Source organism: Haliotis cracherodii, unplaced genomic scaffold (genome assembly GCF_022045235.1).
Source record: "Haliotis cracherodii isolate W230 unplaced genomic scaffold, xgHalCrac1.p SCAF_15, whole genome shotgun sequence".
Classification (NCBI taxonomy): domain Eukaryota; kingdom Metazoa; phylum Mollusca; class Gastropoda; order Lepetellida; family Haliotidae; genus Haliotis; species Haliotis cracherodii.
This window is the reverse complement of record NW_027266270.1, coordinates 27,798,413-27,818,818: the sequence shown is the minus strand read 5'-3', so window position 1 is coordinate 27,818,818 and position 20,406 is coordinate 27,798,413. Positions and strand designations below refer to the sequence as shown.

The 20,406-nt window shown below is 37.9% G+C and overlaps 1 protein-coding gene across 7 annotated transcripts in view; it reads right to left on the bottom strand.

Moving 5' to 3' along the window:
• LOC139462447 (uncharacterized) overlaps window positions 1–20,406 on the bottom strand; it is a 66,816-nt gene that overhangs the window by 25,042 nt on the left and 21,368 nt on the right. For 3 of the 7 annotated variants that reach the window (XM_071244168.1, XM_071244169.1, XM_071244174.1), the window contains exon 2: window positions 1,457–1,581. In XM_071244168.1, coding sequence (XP_071100269.1) covers window positions 1,457–1,581 — 125 coding nt within the window. The other 4 variants (XM_071244171.1, XM_071244173.1, XM_071244172.1 and 1 more) reach the window with 4 other exon arrangements.

Here is a 20,406-nt window from a genome sequence, read left to right as displayed (position 1 = left end):
ATAATGTGCTTCCACCAGCTATCGAGAGGAAACTGGAGTAAAGCGAGGCGATATTGTTCGTATTAAAGGTAAATTGTATTATATAATTATATGGCACATTGGGCATATAGCTTCCCTAGAAGTCGTTGGAAGTAACAGCAAAATAATTCTACCACAAACGTGAACTCGTGAACATTAACACTATTACAAACATCTACCAAACTTCAAATCATTCTACCACACAAGGGTATTTTTAAAAAACTAAAGCTAAAGTTAAATTTTGCAGCTCTTATCTATATCTAAATATAACAATTCCTTCGTGATAAAATGTTAACTTCTAGTGTACACACTTCATTGCAATCCTGAAAGAATACTACTTGTTCTCCTATAATTCCATACAAAGATTGACTAAGCCTCTTCGTGTATGTACGCGTGAGATGAAGACACACATACTAGTATACTTTGCACACTAAATCTTACTTCTGTGTCAATACATCTTTATGTCCGTGGAGTTGTAGAACTGTTATCAATGTCTCTCTGTAGAAACTGTTACTTTCATTTTCTGGAGCAAATATATCGTCTAATGTACCATATAATTGGTCCCTCGCCTCCTAAGTAACTTGATCGTGTTGTCTTCGTCAATATACCTCCCAACTAGAAGGAATGATTGTTTTTGTCGCATATATTATTTAGATGATCATTATTAACTGATAAAGAACCTTCTTTTAAAGGAGAACTTCTTTGATATGTTTCGATACATGCGATTTTCTCTTTGCTTTGTCCTGCAAGGTACAGTCGATATTAACTATTTTCGTTTCCAATAATGTATATTGTCATCAACATGCATTGTGTTGTGTTTATGTATTTAACACGATAAAGATGAATACCTTTGGAATGTTATTGGTTTTCCATTGTCTGTAGTGTGTTGTGTTTATATTTACACATTATGATAGAGGACTGTAAGATATCCTAGCGGCCTAACAGACACTCACTCCCTGTTATAACGGAAAAAGAATTGTTCATGATATTTGGCCCCGATATAGTCGATATTTTTGTGCTTTGTTCAATTAACGTAACATTCTACTGAAGAACGAGTTCATACGTTACATGTATTCTTTTTGCTGTAGTCAAGTTTGTGTTGTGTTCATGTATACATTATGACAAAAGAGAACGCATTAAACACGCTACCTGTTCCATATAGTCAATAATGTGTTGTGTTCATGTATATATAATGGTAAAAAGAGAACTACTTTAACATTTTTCCAGTTTCTCTACAGTCAATAATGTGTTGTTTTACTTTATGATAACTTGAAGGGAAAACTCAAGATGTTATTTGCTTAAACCATTCGAAATGTCAGCTGCACTGTCAATGAAGATATGAAGTGAAACAAGACAGACATTTGAAAACTTGAACCATGAAACCAGGAGGTAATTTTGAAGCTCAAGTGTTAATTGAAATTAAAAATACATTACTTACACCTAATCCCCTGCAGGTCGACCATGAGCTCCACCAGCACGCACACACACTCAATGACAACCAGTGTGCACACGGCAATGAGAGCGGGTCTGCTGTCCAGAAACTTTAACGTCTGTTGCCGGCAACTGAAAGAAAAACATTTGTGTTGAGTACAGTGAATGAAGACTGTCTAAATACTTTAATTATCATAAGGCCACGCGAAAGGTTTCTGATCAGAAGCTTATTTCTATATGAAAGACATCTCATTTGTAGCAATGGCGGAATCGTTTGGGCAAAGAACTCGGACGCTCTTGGCATTCATAATAACATTCATACAGCATGATTTAACTTTAAAGATCTCCCATGTTCTATTTGTCGTACAAATGTACTGTGCTTTCAAGGACTAGTGACATGGCTTCATGACATTCAGGTTCAGAAGGAACATAATCATTATCATCATCATCATCATCATCATCATCAAAACGTAATCATAAACATAATCAATAACATCATCATCACCATCACAACTGTCATCAGATTAATGCGGTCCATCATAGACTAGAGACTTTAAGTTGCCATTCACTGTATATTCTGTGTTTCAGTTTTTCGATTTAATTCTTCGGCTTATTTTTCACCTCAGACAGGTGATAGTCATAATGGCAAGAATTAACCATAATCGTTTCAATGAAATAACACCTTTACAGTATTGGTTTGTACGGACGGATTGGTAAGTGCGTTTGCTTGCAACGCACAGGCAAATGGATCGATTCCCAACACGGATACAACATGTGAACGGTATTCCCGATGTCCTTTGAGAAATGCTAGATTGTCTCAGACAGGGCACTGTCGTTAGGTACATCAATGAGTTTTAGTGTACTTGAATAAGACAAGGATCGCAATCAGGTAAAATATGGTCGCGAGGACTTGCACGTTACGTCATCACACTGTCGAGACAGTCATTCCTATTGAATACAGACCTCAATTACCGGGTTTCATTGACCGTTTGTTCACTAGTTTGACTTGTTCTATATATTCCCGTGTTTTGACAGGTGAACACTTGACTTTGTTTTTCATGTGTTTGTGACGGATGTTACCCATGTGGCAGGATATGGTCACACCTGGTATCATCTCCATTTGATAGTAATTCATAAACATTATGCTCATGATATAGTCGGAATTGTACAATAACTATGGAAGGCGTTTTGTCGCCATAGATCATAGGGTTGGAACACTGACTAAACACCTAAGTCAAGTGTTCACCCGAACAAACGCGGAAACATACGTTACAAGTCTACATAGGGAATAGCATTGCACATTATTTAATGTGACATTTAGCAGTACTGTCTATATTTGTGAACATATACCTCGTTCAACTTACTATGTTATACATAAGTTTGAACGTTTTCTTACTTAAATGAAAATTCGTCACGTACGTTTTCTGATATGTTTAGGGATATAAGCATAGATTCATAGCACGTTACTGAGAGGGAATCTTGGTGCATCACACTGCAGAAAGCGGGATTACTCGTACATATGTTTAGATCCAACGATTGATACCCATAGTTCCAGACATATAAGAGCATTTTGTGTCTGAGCTGATGTCAATGCATCTCAACCACACGTGTTGAGGATGCCTACTGTCACCGTGGTCTGTCTGCCGCTGACGTTTGAAGGTCACATTACGCTAACCTTTTGCATTTTTACAAGACAAGCAGAGAAAGAGAGGAGAGAAGACCAATTTGTACTTTGTGGTGGTCATTTAATGAAGCTGGAGACTTTACTTGCACAATTTGTCACTAATGAGGGCCCCAAGGGACCGTCTCAAGGCTATGTTTGGTTATTTTAGGCGTGAGTGTAAAGCTCTTGCCATTCTGTGAAAACAGAACAACAGTAGCATCTGTCATTGATCAAGCGTGTGTGCTCTTTCTGGGGGTAAATATAGCATTAACGAATGTTTTCTTGAAATAAGATTACATTCATTACCAATCAGTTTATTTTTACAAGGAGGGGAAATAACATTCGTATTTATACCTTTTGCACATGTTTATTGCCATGTTTATGGGTGATCAAACCGTTCATATTTACACTTTTTCAGCCATTTAACAGTATAAATACATTAATCATGAATTGCTTCATCTTAATAATCTTGCCATGTCGTATTAAACGATTACAGTAAAGTGGCATGTGTTGATGTTTACTTTAAGAGTATGGAAAATTCATTACGTGGGTACGAAATATTTCTCATCTCATAGGTTTGTGGCACGCCTAATGAACAGCAGCGCCTTACAGGCGACCACACGTACCAACACATATACACATGAAGATGGTAAAGAAAGGTGGTAAACAAGAGAATTATTAAGGGCCGTTGAGGATATATGTTCGAACTTGGATCAGATGCTAACGTGATCAATGTCGTAAAGATGCCAGTGCAAAGGCCTGGTAAGTGTCAGGGCCTGGTTTGACTTCGGTTGAAAATGATAACGATGATAATAGCAGTAGATATTATTATTCTCTGGAATCTCTTGAACACATTTTTAAAAATGTAACTGGCACTGAATTATTATTTTCATTGAAAAAAGAGAGAGTATGCCGCTCTTAACAATATCAAGACGGGGGACACCAGAAACAGACTTCACAGATTGTACCCAAGTAGGGAATCGAACCCGGGCCTTCGGCGTGACCGCACGGCTTCCCCAACTTCGCCATCACTGGGAGAAACCATGAATAATGATTATAGTGACATATACAGATATCAGGATAATGACATTCAGCTAAATAGCTAAGATGTTTAAAACGTATACAAATATGGCATAAAATATGAAAGCAAATACATAATAACAGAGCATGTTTACAACGTACCATTATACAAACACACATATACATAACTTAAACATAACTGATACCTGAATTGGACCCCGAAGGGATTCCGAAATAGTATACACATGTAAGTCCCCAGTAACCTAGGTCAAGCTTGCTTGTCATCTACCCCGATGACGTGTATCGTTGCTCACAGTATCGATAACTGGATTGTCTGGTCCAGACTCGAATATTTATTCTGACATCATATAGCTGGCATATTGCTACGGCGTTAAACAGAAAAACCTGAATTAGCGTTAAAAAACCACATACCATTCATAGTGCACCTGAGTAAGGCAACTGCATCAAATCGAGGGTCAAAACAAGCACAAATTGGCTTAGTTTAAAAACATATCGTCATAGTATGATGGATCTGATCATCTGGGGTCAAACCCCAATGTTGTCATACCCTTTAAAACAACATTAATTAGTAGCAATCACTGAACAAATGAGAAACCACCACGATCACAAGCATTTGTCATTATGTATGACATTTAACCACTGTTTAATCGTTAATGTGAATTATCTAAATAGAAATGTACAACACACAGCCACATGTATATATATATAATTGTACAAATAGCATTGTTTGTGACAATGATGAACAGACAAAGATGTTTTTAAACAGGCAAGAAGTAAATAGTATGCCTTAGCTCAGCGATACATAGCAACGCATGCTGATCAAGAGTACTGGTAGAAAAGGCGATATATTACCAGTGGCTGAATGGTAGCAAGAAATAGTATAAAAGTGAAGTCTTTGTGATGGACTTAAATGAAAAAGACATGACTCTTATATTGAAAAGTATAAAGAACAATTTAATGTTGATATTTGACATCGAACTTACTTCCTTTGCATTTACATGTATCCACCGTGCAGAGCACCGTATCGGCAATGTAAAAACATGTACATTCAGCACTTAACGCATACACACTGAATATGTTAAACTGCATCCTGAGAGAAATTTATGTTTATCATTATTGCTGTTAGAAACAGGTAGGACGGTACACAAGCCCCATTCAGATATAATGGGAATGTTCCGCCAATCCAATCGTGGATTAAGCCGTCATGAAAACTGACGATGCCATATTCATTTCGTTGCAATGCCATCTATTATGGGTTGTAAGGATCATCTAGATGATCAAATCGGTTCAGGAATTCCATCGGGAAATATTTAGGCGAATAAAACACTTAGACTCAACACGCAAATACATCGATTATATTCAAATCTATTGTGTTTTTTTAACAGCGGACAATGCCGTGCTTGTTTGGTTTCTAAATTATTGATAAATGCCGTCGTTATGTAAGAAAATATACTGTTTATATGGTAGTTATGAATTTGCAGATAAACATTTGACACAAGTGAAATTTGGTTTAACACCACCTTGAACAGTGTTTTACTTCACTGTCTGCTCAATGTGGGAGGACGTTTACCAAATTTGGTGAATCCCACGATCTCGGGTGTGGTGCGGATAAATCAACAATCATAAAGAGAGCGAATCTGGGATTCAAACTTATGACCCTTTGTTTTTGGCACGCCTAAAGGGACACAAAATCTCGCTCACTCTTTGAGGGTTCCTTCTTTTTAGGGGTTCATTTAAAAGGTGTTATAGGGGTATGCCTCACGAAAGCTAGACTAATCTTTACACAGCCAGTGCGAATGTGAGTGAGTGAGTTAATTGAATTTGAAAAGTATAAATTTCAGTTCTATCACGATGTGTCGAGATAAGAGCCCAACATGACGCAGGTCCTTAACTTTTAACAGTCTGAGGATATGAGATTTGATCAGCGGAGCCTGGCAAGGTTAAGGGACGCAACTGTTCATGAGACCAATGTGTCACCGTAGAACAGGTGAAATCCTTTCTTATATGCATAGAATAGTATACTTAAATCTTAAAAAGCAGGATGTACAGCTAGTAATAGTGTACAGTATGCTATATACCTTTCAAAACAATTCGGTTAGTAAATAACTACCATTAGATGACTCTCTTACAATAAACGTAAATATACACAAATGTTTTGTTTCCATCAATAACACAACCTAAGGCATTCATCTATATCTGCATCGTCACGGTAATGCTAATATTATTCTGCACAGACCTTTAGCGTCACGGTAACATAACAAATTTCTGATATGGAATATGTGTAGCATCTGGTAAACGAGAAATATGTCCCGGACGGAGCATCGTAGGTAGTGTTAAACGCCCTCCGGTAATCGTATTACACACGTAAGGTGTAACGCTTCCTACAGAACATGTGAAAATAGTATTAAACTGCACTAAGCACTCTTGCGGAAAGCATTAGGTACACGTCCTGATATCCTTGCAGGATTGTGGAAACACCTATAGACACTTAAAATGATGTATTCTTTAAAGAATGAGGTGAGGTGTTTATTTATAACATTTTCAGATATAATTATACGTATTGCTGATATAGCCACGTTAAGAAAAGTGAGCATAAAGGCAGACAACCATGCAGAAACGAAGCAGGGTGAATATTAGTTATATCATTTCTGGCAAACAGTCAAAAGCATTCCTGTTAGATAAAGCTGAAAAGTATTTTGATGATATGTTCCGCCCATGGCCAATAGCCAGTGCAACAAAAACGAAGGTTTAAGGCGACACCCACACAACATACTTTAGTAGATTTTCGAAGATTCTATATATACTTTCAACAAGACTAAGGCGGATTCGTGTTTTCTTGTCTTTACAGGAAAAACGGTACATGGCCATTTGCCAATGTTCTTAAAACTGTGGTGGCATTGGCATGGCAGCGTTTGCGTGTTATGTAGGAATAGGAAAATAATTGGACTAAGCCAGTTATGCAGGCATAAAATCAACATAGGCCGGCGTGATTTCAGAACGCGGTGTGCGTACTTTATAGGATAATCAAATTTGTCTAATTTCATTATTTAAGTAAACTAGAAATGTCTTTGCATTTCGCAGTGCAATAAGCAAGTTAATACTTAAGACATAACTGATAACCAGCCTCCAGACGATGGGATGAGGATTGAAAGCGGGATAGCAAGTTCGAACAAATTATTTTCAAGGAAGAGTTATTTCAGATGAATCAGACTGTAATTCTCCAGACGTCATAAGCGGTTTTTGAAGGAAATTCCTTAATCATACTCTGCCATGGTTTGCCCTTAAGCGTCTGTCGAAAATATATCTGGCAGTTCTTGCTGAACTGAGACAACGTAAACTAACCCACTTAGCTGTAATGTATCACAATTCTCTTTTACGGTGGTGCGCAAGTATGGAACTCAAATCGTCAAAGTATTTAAGCAACAAATAAATAGAATTACGAACATGTGATGAAGGTCGATATATGGCACCAATCAGGTCATTCGCTGTTCTTAAACATATCTGTAATACGTTCTTTCTGAAACTTATCGATAAACTTGATTCCATTAGCAGGCCGTATGAGTTCATGGACTTCAGCGATTATCTGTAACCTTATATTCAGCCGGATCTTAGAATACATATTCTTGGCCTTTTGGCATCCTCTTGTGAAAATAACCAATCAGTATCACAATATCAACCACTTATAAAAGAGCATCGCAAAAATATGCATCATGAAAGCTTGCGGATGCCATGCTTTAAGCGAAAGTACTTACCTTTGTATTTTTCTCATCATGATAGGCATTACTGTATAAGCAGTGGAAGCGCTGTTGGTTCACTGCGCATGTCTTCACCGGATGGTAGTTATGCCGTTATATAACACAGTTTTGGCTCGTAATAACCAAGTTTACGCCAAATGGAACCCTGTGAAGGCAGAGAGTTCATATCCTGATAAGTAAGTTGCACCTTGGAGCAAATTTGTACTATCGTTTTCACTTACGGTAACCATGGTGATGACAATATAGCAGGTGAGACACTGTAATCAGGATGTTCCAATAACACCACGCATGCGTTATATGTTCAGGTAACGCTGTTCATGTTCTTTTACAGAGAACTTATTGCTCTAGGTGTGATAACAGTTAAACCGTTAAAAGGTTAAATGAACATCCAGAAAATGTTGATGCGTATTTCATCGGAAAACAGCATTACACTGACGTTAAGGTAGAACACGTACGTGGAGTTATCATGTCACAGCTATGAATCCCTCTTGTATGGCGTAATTGTTTATTAATTGCAAAATGATCGGTCGAAAATTGGCAAGTTTTTAACCATAAAGACTAAATGTCTGGAAGGATCTTGATGTGTTTCATGAAAGAACACACATGTAAGTACTGTATAAGAGGTTGTACATGACTGAAACTATTTATCGATCAGTCCAATGATATGTCCAGAAGTATTTATAATTTATAACATCATATCTGATTAAGCTTCTGTAAAACTGTACATTGTTCCCCGAAGAGATATAACTTCAATCGAATATCACTTTCGATTCTCTTACATTCTTAGGACACACACATTAGAGCAAACGGATTTCCTTCACAACTGAGCTGGAACCATCCCGTGTTTTTTACAAAACTGTAGATAATCTTGAAAATTCAGATGGCTGCTACTTGTGTTCATTTATTCTCACACGAACACAACAACTGGTTGAACTGTCTTCCGTTGCACAACGATGCCCATATATCCTATAGCACATGTAATCCTCAAAGTCATAGTACATGTAAGGCAATGCTAGCCACCACAAAGATATGAAGTGACTACCACAACCAAAATGGCACAGTAACCATGCCAACATCTCAGGGAAATACACTAAACCAAAGCAAATACAGCCGTCATAACCCACTTAATGGAAAGGCAGTGGTATGACTTAACACACCATATGCAGCCGTTCAAACGCATGTACATATCCACACACACGTGAGCCAAGTTCTTCTCACATCATACCTGACAAGAGTGTGTGTAAAACCACAGGTGCGTGCCATGCCAAGAAGAAGCATGCCTCTTCACGAAGTTATATCAAGGAGCCGTAAAAGCTAAGGCGTGTTCTAACTTCCATCTCTTCTACGACGTTATGCTATAATTCGGGCAAGTCAAACACCTTGTTTGGAACCAGGTAAAGGCTAGGTAATTGGTTGTTGCTTCTTCTGAAGAATATATCTACGCGGCGCAGCTCTTATCATGAAACCTGCCCAATCTAATAATATCCTCCGTGTTGGCGAATTTATCAATGAGAGATTTAACAGGTGTGCGCATCTAGTTGACTTTCCGGAATCAGAGGCGTTTAGTCAGTTGGATATATCGGCTTTGATTCAGCCTAGAACGATACAGCAATGGCCTGTGGTGTCTTGACCCATGATGCATGGCGATTTGTTGGACCAATTCGGGTATTTATGCGTGAGCACCGTGTGTAGGAAAATAAAAGAAACATGATATTTTAATATGATTAAACTTCTAAAGAGTGTCAAATACGGCGTAAAATGAAACCTGTATATGTTGTGGTAAGTGTGATTGAAGTAATTAAAAGCCTGTTTCCAAACCTTTACGTTCAGGTGAGTGAGTATGGCTTTACGAGGATGTAACGGATTATACTTTTCGAACGAATATACTTTCCTGGATATCAAAACAAAAACTACATGAAACAGATTATGATGATACAGAAACAGAGAGTGAGTGAGTATGGTTTTACGCCGCTTTTAACAATATTCCAGCAATATCACGGCGGGGGACACCAGAAATGGGCTTCACAAATTGTACCCATGTCGGGAATCGAACCCCGGGTCTTCGGCGTGATGAGCGAACGCTTTAACCACTAGGCTACCCGACCGCCCCTACGTTCAGGAAATACTACTGTTATGATCAGTGATGTACGTTATACGGGTTGACGCAGTTGACGTACATTGAATAGAAAGTACGCATTGACCTACGCTATTCATATGTACCAAGGTCACGACAAACGGCATTCACATGTGTCAATACAGAAGAAAGCTCCACATGGCCTAAATGATCTGATTATCTACTTCAGGTTATTAAAATTATCACCTCACAATTGCTCTCGTGGAAAATCGTAGATATATCTGGTATACATACGCATACATGTATTGAGTGGATTGTCAAATTCCCGGATGTCTCGAACTCAATCATTATCCCATGTAAATAATTAAGGCGAAAAACTCATAATTATTATTTTTTGACAACAGACGAATCAAATACAAAACGTATTGATGCATAAATGTAGATATTTAAAAAAATATTAATACATAAATGTTATCACAATAGCGCCCGATGTGTTACATGTTTAAGAAAGACACTGTTTCTATGGATTGTATTGTGTTTTCATAGAGATGCACATATGTAATGTAACAATTGTTGTAGCATTACAGATATGTACATGTGTAACATAATCTATTTCGGTGATTGCTTAGATAATAAGTGTGGTCGTCTATGTCAGTCTCGCTGTGCAGAGTTGCGTCCCTTCGGTGTGCCATATCCATGTGAACGTGGTTTCGAATTCCGGTTCACCTGATCCTGTTTCTTGGTTTGTCAGCACCTTATCCTGCTCGTGGGTTCCCCCAAAGTGGTGAAATCTAACATTTGCATCATTAAATTTGACATACTGTCAAAACCAAAAGTCACTCACTTACTCACTTAAACATACCCGCGTACACAGCCTCTCATTTCTAATCTGTGGCCTATTATCTTGTAGTGTAAAGACTACAGGAGTTCGACATTTGATACTGATATAAAATCATTAATACACAAACATTAAAAATAGATACCCAACGAAACGTTTGGTCTCAAACAAATTATGAGCACTGAATCAAATAACATTTGTCAATATGTGCCGTTTCACTACACAATTAGAAAAGCGTTATAACTATGCGATAAAATGCAAAACTTATAATAGATCAAGATTGTCTTGGTTAACCGAAAACGTTCGTATAGATCCACGTCCCTATCACATAAATAATAACAATAATAATGCGCCAGAATTAACTCACCAAATTTATACTGGTGGGAAACATCACTAGGCACCACATGATTCCAGCAATGTAAAGTGAAAGTTACAGAGGACGAAAATATCAATATATTGGCTTGGGCTTAAACGTTACTGAATTTACATAACTTGTTTATTATTGATGGAATTTTGAAATAATGGACAAATATAACTTTAAGCACGAATCAATACTCCGAGTGAGAATAGTTGGCACTGTACAGTAGTCCAAGCTATTCCTATCACGACCTCAGCAGTATTTCAAGGGAAATAATTACAAACCCATTCTGAAATGTAATATTTAGGGCTGGGACGAGTCAAAATTTACTACCCGCGTACCCGGGTAATCGACCCCCTATTACCCGACCCGACCCGGAAAGTAGGGAACAAAATGTCTGATTGGTAATTGTTTTACAGCAGTCCTGGCTAAAACTATTTAGATACATGTATCAAACAATCAGATCATGCGTTCACTGAAGTTGACTGAGGCTTTATCTTTACTCAAACACATACAAGTCAAAAGGCATGTGTGCATCGTCAGAAAGAAATTGCGAACATTAGCGACTTGTAGTGTAACCACTTTACTATTGTGAGTTTTTGTCATTAAACAATATATCACGTGACTAACCACGGGTCCGGGTAGTCCTGTGGGTACCCGGGTCCTACTCACGACCCACCCGACTAGAGCCCTTTTAGTATTACCTTCGTTTTGGTCACTTTTCATGTTTATTTATGAAACCCGAGAAATCCAATTATTCCACAGTCCAAACCCTTGTAAACAGGCACAAGTGACTGTGAAATTGTTATGAACAGTGACATCAAAGACAATAAAACCTCTGATCATCGCGTCAAGTATACTGATCAATGAACTCGCTTCGTTTCAGTAGGTTAATTAATGACTTCATTAATCAAGTGTACATGTATTGGCCCTCAGACCCGTAACTAGGCCAATTGTCCATAAAATTGGCTGTTTTGTTATCATCCCAGAATAATGATTCATCAGTCTACTTCAATGCGAATCACTGGTTATAGGGACAATCACGAATTGATATTTGTGTGGTTCAACTGACACACATGATATATGAAATGACCAAGAGGCCAGGAGTTAAATTAGCTTTTGAGCTTAAATTTTGTTTTAAGAAATGGACAGAAGAAAAATGTCATGTTTTCCCAAATAGATATTTTGTTGCACAACATTTCTCTATTTCTGAAAAGGAATAGAAATTTATCATCTGTTGTTTTCTTTCCACAAGAACACTCCCAGAAATGCTTTTCTTACATGAACTAAATCGTTATTCAGATATCAGTCCTATCTTTACGTCGGTGATATTTAGAACCTCTAATAACAGCAGAACAGCAGAATCAATAACAGCAGAATTGAATTACAACTTCTTTTATGTTTTCAATGCTAATGGATTTCAGCTTCCTATCTCTTTTAGTGCAAGAATGTTGAAATCCATAATTAGATCCTGTATTTATACATGAAACGTATCAGGTTTTATTTCTCAATCCTACAACATGATGTTCTGATGCCTAATTGTACCAATCGACTATAAAACGTAAACATTCGTGGAAACTACCATCTGGTAAAGTCATGTTATGAACCTATTAAATAAATAAATATTTTCCGCTTTATTATTATCAGCCGTGTAAGTCAACCATCAACACATATTAATTTCGTCAACAGTTTTACATGCAGGGTTGTCTATCAGCAGCAGTAGCATGATCCACCTGTCAGCTGATAAATGTAATTGATTTGGTATGTGACAGAAATGTACTGTTTTTGTAACGCTCGATTCATTGGGATGTGGAGAGTTGTACAGTATCTGATACCGGAGTATGGTTATCGGCATGATTGAATAGTGCAGAATCGTGCAATGGACTTTGCTTGTGGCGGAGAATTCCTATGATTATAAAAAAAAAAGTTTTGTAGCTTTTATTTGCAGGTATTTGATTGTGAGATCCTGCCGGAGAACGCCCTTACTTCAACTACAGCACTGGATTATACGTGACTGTTATTGGGCGCGTGGTGATTTTCGGGTTATTCATTCAAGCGAAGGACTTGCAGGGTTGCTCTTAACACACTGGACATAAACTCGGTGCAGTGGTCGTTCAGAGGCCGATTAGATATGCCACTTTGCTTGGTTGACACACATGTCAAACAGTACAAAACCATCAACAAAATCAACATTGAAATTGAGATTATGTCCCACATCCTTGGCCCGTTTAAGAAAACTGCGATAATGCCTTGCTTCTGTAAATATAAGCGATTGAAGGAAGAGCGAGGGTGGTGGGATCTATTGTCTGACATGATTCTTCGTATGAAGGTGTCAATACCCTGAATGTTTGTTTCGTCCAATCAACAACACCAAAAGAATAAGAAAGGACGGGTACAGCATAAGTATTTGAGGCTTTAACTTTATTGCGAGCGTTCAGCTCTGTACTATGCTCTGTTCCGTGCTATAAATACTATTCAACAAAGTTTTTCAACCTTTCAGATTTTGGCACGCATTCTTATTCTGATGCTATCAAACGTACAGGCAAAAGTCTGGGGCTTTATTTAAATGTCGATGCTTTTGAGGTGCTACGAGAATCTAGTAACCGAGCCCAAACATTACTGAGGGGGGAAATGCGGACACGAAGCATTCAATAGGCAATTCATCTGTCATCGGATCTTTGATAAAAAGAAATTCACGTCTTTTACCTACCGGCTGCATCCGTCTGCGTAACCTAGGGATTCAAGTTTTCCCTCACCCCGCCGAAAATCCGGGTTCATTCCTCACGTTGGTATGTTGTAAGATGCCTCATGTTTATCTTATTTTTTCATCATGCACGTAAATGTATGATGATTGTATTATGTTGACTTAACATATATGGTTGGGTTTTTTCAGGAAAAAGACAAAACATGTTCAACTCTGTCTTGCATGTTATGGCCTATATTTAGAAAACAAATATGAAATAGCAAAATGGCTCAGAGAGAATAGCAATTACATTTGTTTACCGTGCTGACCGAATGAGAAACCCGCTTCCTGATAAGACCAACTTCCGGCTGTTGCTAAGCAACCGAAAGTAGCAAGTAAACAATGATGGTGAAAATGATACGGGCGAAAACTTCCCAATTTGTAATATTCTTCTCCTTCATGTAAGCACCGCCGTTCCCGATGCTGCAGCTGGGGTGAAGTTGTCATGGTAATGAAGAGATTTGAGAGTTGTGGAGCTTAACATTTCCTTGACTCTCAATGAAAATGGAAACTATTTCTTTCCTACTCTATCAATGCCACGGCGTGTCAACATCATGCAGCATATATTTCATATATGGGGGTTCAGAAAACATGGCTATTATTGACTTCATTCAATAATTACTGGTGTGAGCATGGTTTTACGCCGCCTTTTGCAACATTCCAGCAACAGGGAACACCTGGAATTTGCTTCACACATTGTACCCATGAGGGGAATCGAACCGGGGTCTTCGGCGTGACGAGATAACGCTTTAACCACAAGGCTACCCCACCTCCCCTTATTACTGGATAACATTTGTGTTGCTTCATGTACAGTGTGCAAGTACTGATTGGTAAAATTCGTTTTTGGTCTGACGGTCGGGGGACACGAGTGGCCCAGTCGTCTAACGAACCTCAATTGGCTGTGAGGTTTGGCGTCCCTTGGGCACGACAGAAACCATGATCGTAGGTTCGCATCCCCGTTCGCCCCGATTATGTTTCAAAATATGTCAGCACCCTACCTGTGTTATTGGGTTTCACCAAAGCGGTATCGCTTCGAGCTAAGACTTGCATCACTTCAGGATTTCCTCCCTAATCAAGCTGACAAACCCTATTATTACGGGAAAAGTGTTCAAAAGCGGCGCTAAATCCAACTCGCTCACTTATTACAAGTCATCCGTATGTTTATTTTGTTAATCACAATTCCTGATGTTTTTGATGCTATTAAACACCTAATAATTCTAAAGATATCTATTAGTTTCATAGGAAAAAAGTCTCATTCAGAAAATGCAGTTTGAAAAGCTACCAGTTTATAAGTCACCGGCTGTAGTAAAAAAGTGAAACAAAATTCAATACATAATACCAATAAATACCCCAAGTACGTTCTGAGATTAAAATACAAGTACAAGTATATGCATCTAAATAAGAGTGAAACTTTGAAAATATATGTACCGTCTATGGCATTGTACTATTTCTATACCTCATTGACTTCTTTTATAACAAATCCAAATACTTAATAGATTGAAACATTCATCCTGAGCATGAGCTATCGTCTTTCAGGTTCGTTTAGGCGTGACAACTAGACCAATCGAAGACCATTTCGTTTGAAGACCTTTATTATCGATCTACTTAAATGTTTGGTCCTCTTTCAGATAACTCTGAGGTGATCTTACAGTCTGATGGAGAGTTGAAGTGGGGTTTTATATCAACAACACAGAAGACGTTATCTAGTCATTTCAATGGATATTATAGACTGCTGCTCCAGTTGGCCAACATATTTTTTTAAGAGTAAGAAATATGCTGACATAGCAAAATGCGAAAACCCATACGTATATACAAGACGAAACCTGACTTACGACAAGAGCACTGTCTCCTACATTTATATAATGGTGCTGTTACACCCAATATAACGTCGTTGTACGTTTCCATGCGTGGTTTTATCACGTGATGATTCCTCCTAATGTTCTAGGAAACGACATTGTCTTTGTTTCGGCAGACAAAAAACTTGACGCCTACTTACGTATAGTCTGTCGCCTGAGTTTTCTTTAAAGATGCACAGCTTTCATGGTGAAGTGGATAGAGCGTCTGCCCAGAGGTTGTATCCCCTGACCGGGTCATACCACAAGACATTACAAAATGGTATTTTTTGTGGCGCTCGGCATTAAGGGGATGAAACAAGTAAGTATATTGTGTCTGAGTAGGGTATCCATGTTGAATTGCGGCCATAATATATCTCCTTTCCCCTTTCGAAGAGATGAGAGAAACATGATATTTCACGAGAAACATGGAATACCAGTATCCTATTTATGGTATCCTTTTTTATAGTTAACGTAAATTCTCCCTACGCAACAAGCAGGGACGTTTCACCTTCCCTTGGAATTGTGACTTAAAAAGTAGTTCCGAGTTTGCAAAATCTTAATAAATATAAAAAAGTCTCAAAACATATTTGAAGTCACGACATTTCTTTATCATACATTTGGATATGATTATATACAAAATCAACTTCGAAAAATATATTCTTGAAATATACGAGACCGCTGTTTGAAGCGACGGAACACACTGGTCAAGTATCAAAATCTCGACTGCCGAGTTAAATGAGAAATTAACAGTTTATAACGAAACATTTTCGAGAGAATAACAATCGGCAAGAAGCGGTATAAACTCCATAAATGACTATCTGTCTTAATTTTGCCTTGTCATTGTGGAACTAACATAAAGAGGACGTCAGCAATTTGTGTGATAAAGAGAGACAATTTGAGGGGAGGTAACTCTTGTATGACAATAGTTCCCTCAAAGTGTTAAGTTCACTGCAGTGAAATATCAAGTGTTATGGTCACTGCAATATTAATGAAAATATCACTTTTCTCAACTTCAGAAAACTCAGTCTTTCACACTGAAGTATAAAATAAAAATACTTTTTTCTGCATGATTGTGCTTCTTAAAGTTTAAAGACTCCATATCACCATGCATCATCACTAACTATACAATCCAATACAATTCAGCACAATCAAATTGTGGATGTAGATTTTTGTGGGGGTAAAATATAAAATGTCAAAGCAAGAGAATAACCAGGCTCTATTCTATTGCACGTACAAAGGCAAAATAGCGGTGAAAATTATATGACAGGATCACTGAAAATTAGTGTTGACACCAGGTGTTATCGAAAAGGGTAAGCATTTCCCTCCCTACCAGTAGCTTCCGCCACTCACAACATCTGTGAAAAAGGTCCTATGACATATTCAAATTAACGGTCCCGCTGCGAATGGAAAGTTTTGAACTTTTCTTCTTACGATTATGAATCTGTCCAGAGCGCTGGACACCATAGAAAACATATCTCGTGACGCATAAGATGAATCTGTAAAGAGAGCGGGACACCATAGGGTCGACATCTCGTGAGGTACTGGATGAATCTGTCAAGAACACTGAACACAATAGAGTTCATATCTCGTGAAGCACTAGATGAATCTTTCAAGAGAGCAGAACACTATAGGGTCTATATCTCGTGAGGTATTAGATGAATCTGTCAATAGAGCGGGACACATTAGGGTCCACATCTCGTGAAGCATGAGATGAATCTGTGAAAAGAGCTGAACACCATAGAGTACATATCTCGTGAAGTATTACGTGACAGGGCCCCTGGGCTTTTGTGTCAGTCGAAATTGCTGTTTACAATTGAGACGACATTCATTTTTAAATATCTAACATTTACAGGATGGATAAACAAGAACCGTGCCTTTTCAATAATTCATCTTTCGACGACCGTATAAGCTGGAAATGACACCAGTGTTAAACGTGTCGGGAACATTAGACATTCCAATTTCGAGATGTTGAGTGAACTATCTCAAGAACTGTCAGGCTTCCATGGTTATATCCAAAGGTTATATTAGTATGCAAAACATGATGGTGATAGTTTGTCTCGGTGAGTCTGCGTTAAGAGAACAATTGCTCCTCAAGGGTTTGATGTTCCTCTCCACAGAAGCATCATGTGTGTACATTCACAGAGTAGAGTAATATTGATTAAGTCTATTTACTGCAAGACGATCTACACAATTCGTCGGTACGAAAAGTGATGTTGCTGAAAGCTTGATGAAAATCTTTCAAAGTGCTGAAAGAACGTGGGATTATCGTTGTTATTCATAGTCTCAGGGGAACCACAAAAATCTAAATTGTCAGCAATGTGTGGGGGTACAATTTCATTACACGAACCAAATACTTGATAAGATTAAATCATTGTAGCACATGGGCTCCCGTTAGTCCTGTATCGATTCTTAAAATTGGACTTTGTGGACTGCACCAATCCCAGGAACAACTTGTGCACCAACATACGTGGTGTATGACGTGTCAAGAAGCTGGATCTTTTTCACCTCCTCTGACAATGCGATTTTACGATGAAACCTGGTTAATTCACAATAATGGGGACCATAAGTCGAGATACCCAAAGTTCGAGACAAGCGAGGTCTGAATCTTTCCCAAAACATCTATTAAAGGAGGAGCAAAACAATTGTTTTCAGAACACATTTTTTATCAGGACAAAACATCTATTTACTGCTTATATATATATATAAGCAGTAAATAGATGTTTTGTCCCAATGTTTTACTAAAAAAGCACAATTTTTCATACTGGATGTCCTGATAAAAAATGTGTATATATATATATATATAAATATATATATATATAATCTGTGATAAATATATATATATATGTATATATAAATATATATATATATATATATATATATATATATATATATATATATATATATGTGTGTGTGTGTGTGTGTGTGTGTGTGTGTGTGTGTGTGTGTGTGTGTGTGTGTGTGTGTGACATTGCATGCGTGCGTGCGTGTGTGCGTGTGTGTAGGTAACATCTATCTTTGAAGTGATATGTTACTGCAAGATGCTAATGTTGATATCCGAGTGGAAGTATCCTTACCTGTTTCAGAAATATGAGGTGAGGTGTTTTATTCTCTTAGCACAAGGCTGAGTAACATCAATCGACATGTTTAAGGTCTTTTGGTATAACCACCGACCTTCGCCAGACGCTCTATTCCCTAGTCCAAGGAGATGGTCAAAGAAATATGAAGGGTGTTCTGTTAGTAAGGCTCGCTGATGAGGAGAATAATGAAGGAATCACCATTATCACTGGGAGCGCCCCTGCTTTGCAGAGGCGGACATTGATATATTATAATCATCATTGACATTACAACACCAATATTGGTAATATCAATTTTAGCACACTCATCAATAGTCATACCATGATATATGTGAAGAAAACGTCACGTTTGATGAGCTTTGCAATGGTTCGTGGCGGATGCTTGGAATGGTTGGGAAAACACTTGTCGATATAAACTATACTCATATATATAAAAACGTATCATCTACTTGTATACAACATATCTATCTACCTATCTATCAATCCCCTCTCTCACTCACCAACCCATCAATCTACATCCATCCATCCATCCACCCATCCATCCATTTATTCTTCCATCAATCTGTGAACCTACTACTCATGAATACTTCATCGCGTTCATCACCAAATTCACAAAGGTTTAAAATAACAAAGCTTTGATATGTGCCTTAGAATGTTTACCAATAACATAGATGTGTGTATTTGCCAAACAGACGTTATGCTGTAAAATATTCAGCCCAATTCCCAGCCAATCACACTCATCTTATGTGTACGTTGCATCAAGAGGATGACCTACAAGTAAACTCAGCATTAATGCATTCAGATGGAGCCGATGTGGAAACAGAGACAGCAATATTACTCCAATTGCTAAGAGTGTAAGATGCGTCAACAAATTTGTCCTTCGACAAGGTCAAAGATTTTGATTAAATATGGCGGCGGGGGGATTGCGGGTGAGAGTTATTTACTAGAAGGGGTCACGTTTCTGATTATCTTCAAATGTTTATTGATTCTCAGCTTCACAGACCTGTAGCGTAACGCAACTGCTGCGATAATTTAGTTAATGGGTATTTCATATCTGCTATCACGAAACATCACTTCCTTTCGCTCTCCAGTTTCTTTCAAGCGTATTCGGTCACTGAGCCTCCCAAAAAATAGGCATTGTGACTACTGCGTCCATTTGCTCCGTCTTGCCAATTTCTACTCTGTAAATTAAATATTCCACCGTGTTCTTCATCTTCAAGATGCATACTTTGAATGCATACTTTAGTATTGGAACATTGATTAATGGTTAGACATGTCAACACCAACATATGCAATATGAAAGATAAATTTGAAAATCAATTTACGTTTTTTGTTTGTTTATGGCTGATCTGAAAGAAAAATCTTTGGGCTCGATGTTTGGATGCTTTTTGCTGTAAAACATCATGCAAACTTTCAGCCCAAAGATTTTCTTTCAGTCTGACGCGATAGTTTCAACGGCTTCGATCCACACAATGTTATTGCCCTGGCACTGAATCATTGGCGTTCGTCATTGCTTCAAGGTCTCGTTATGTATAAGGTTAGCTTCTAACTAAACTAGCAGTGTAAATACTAGCAT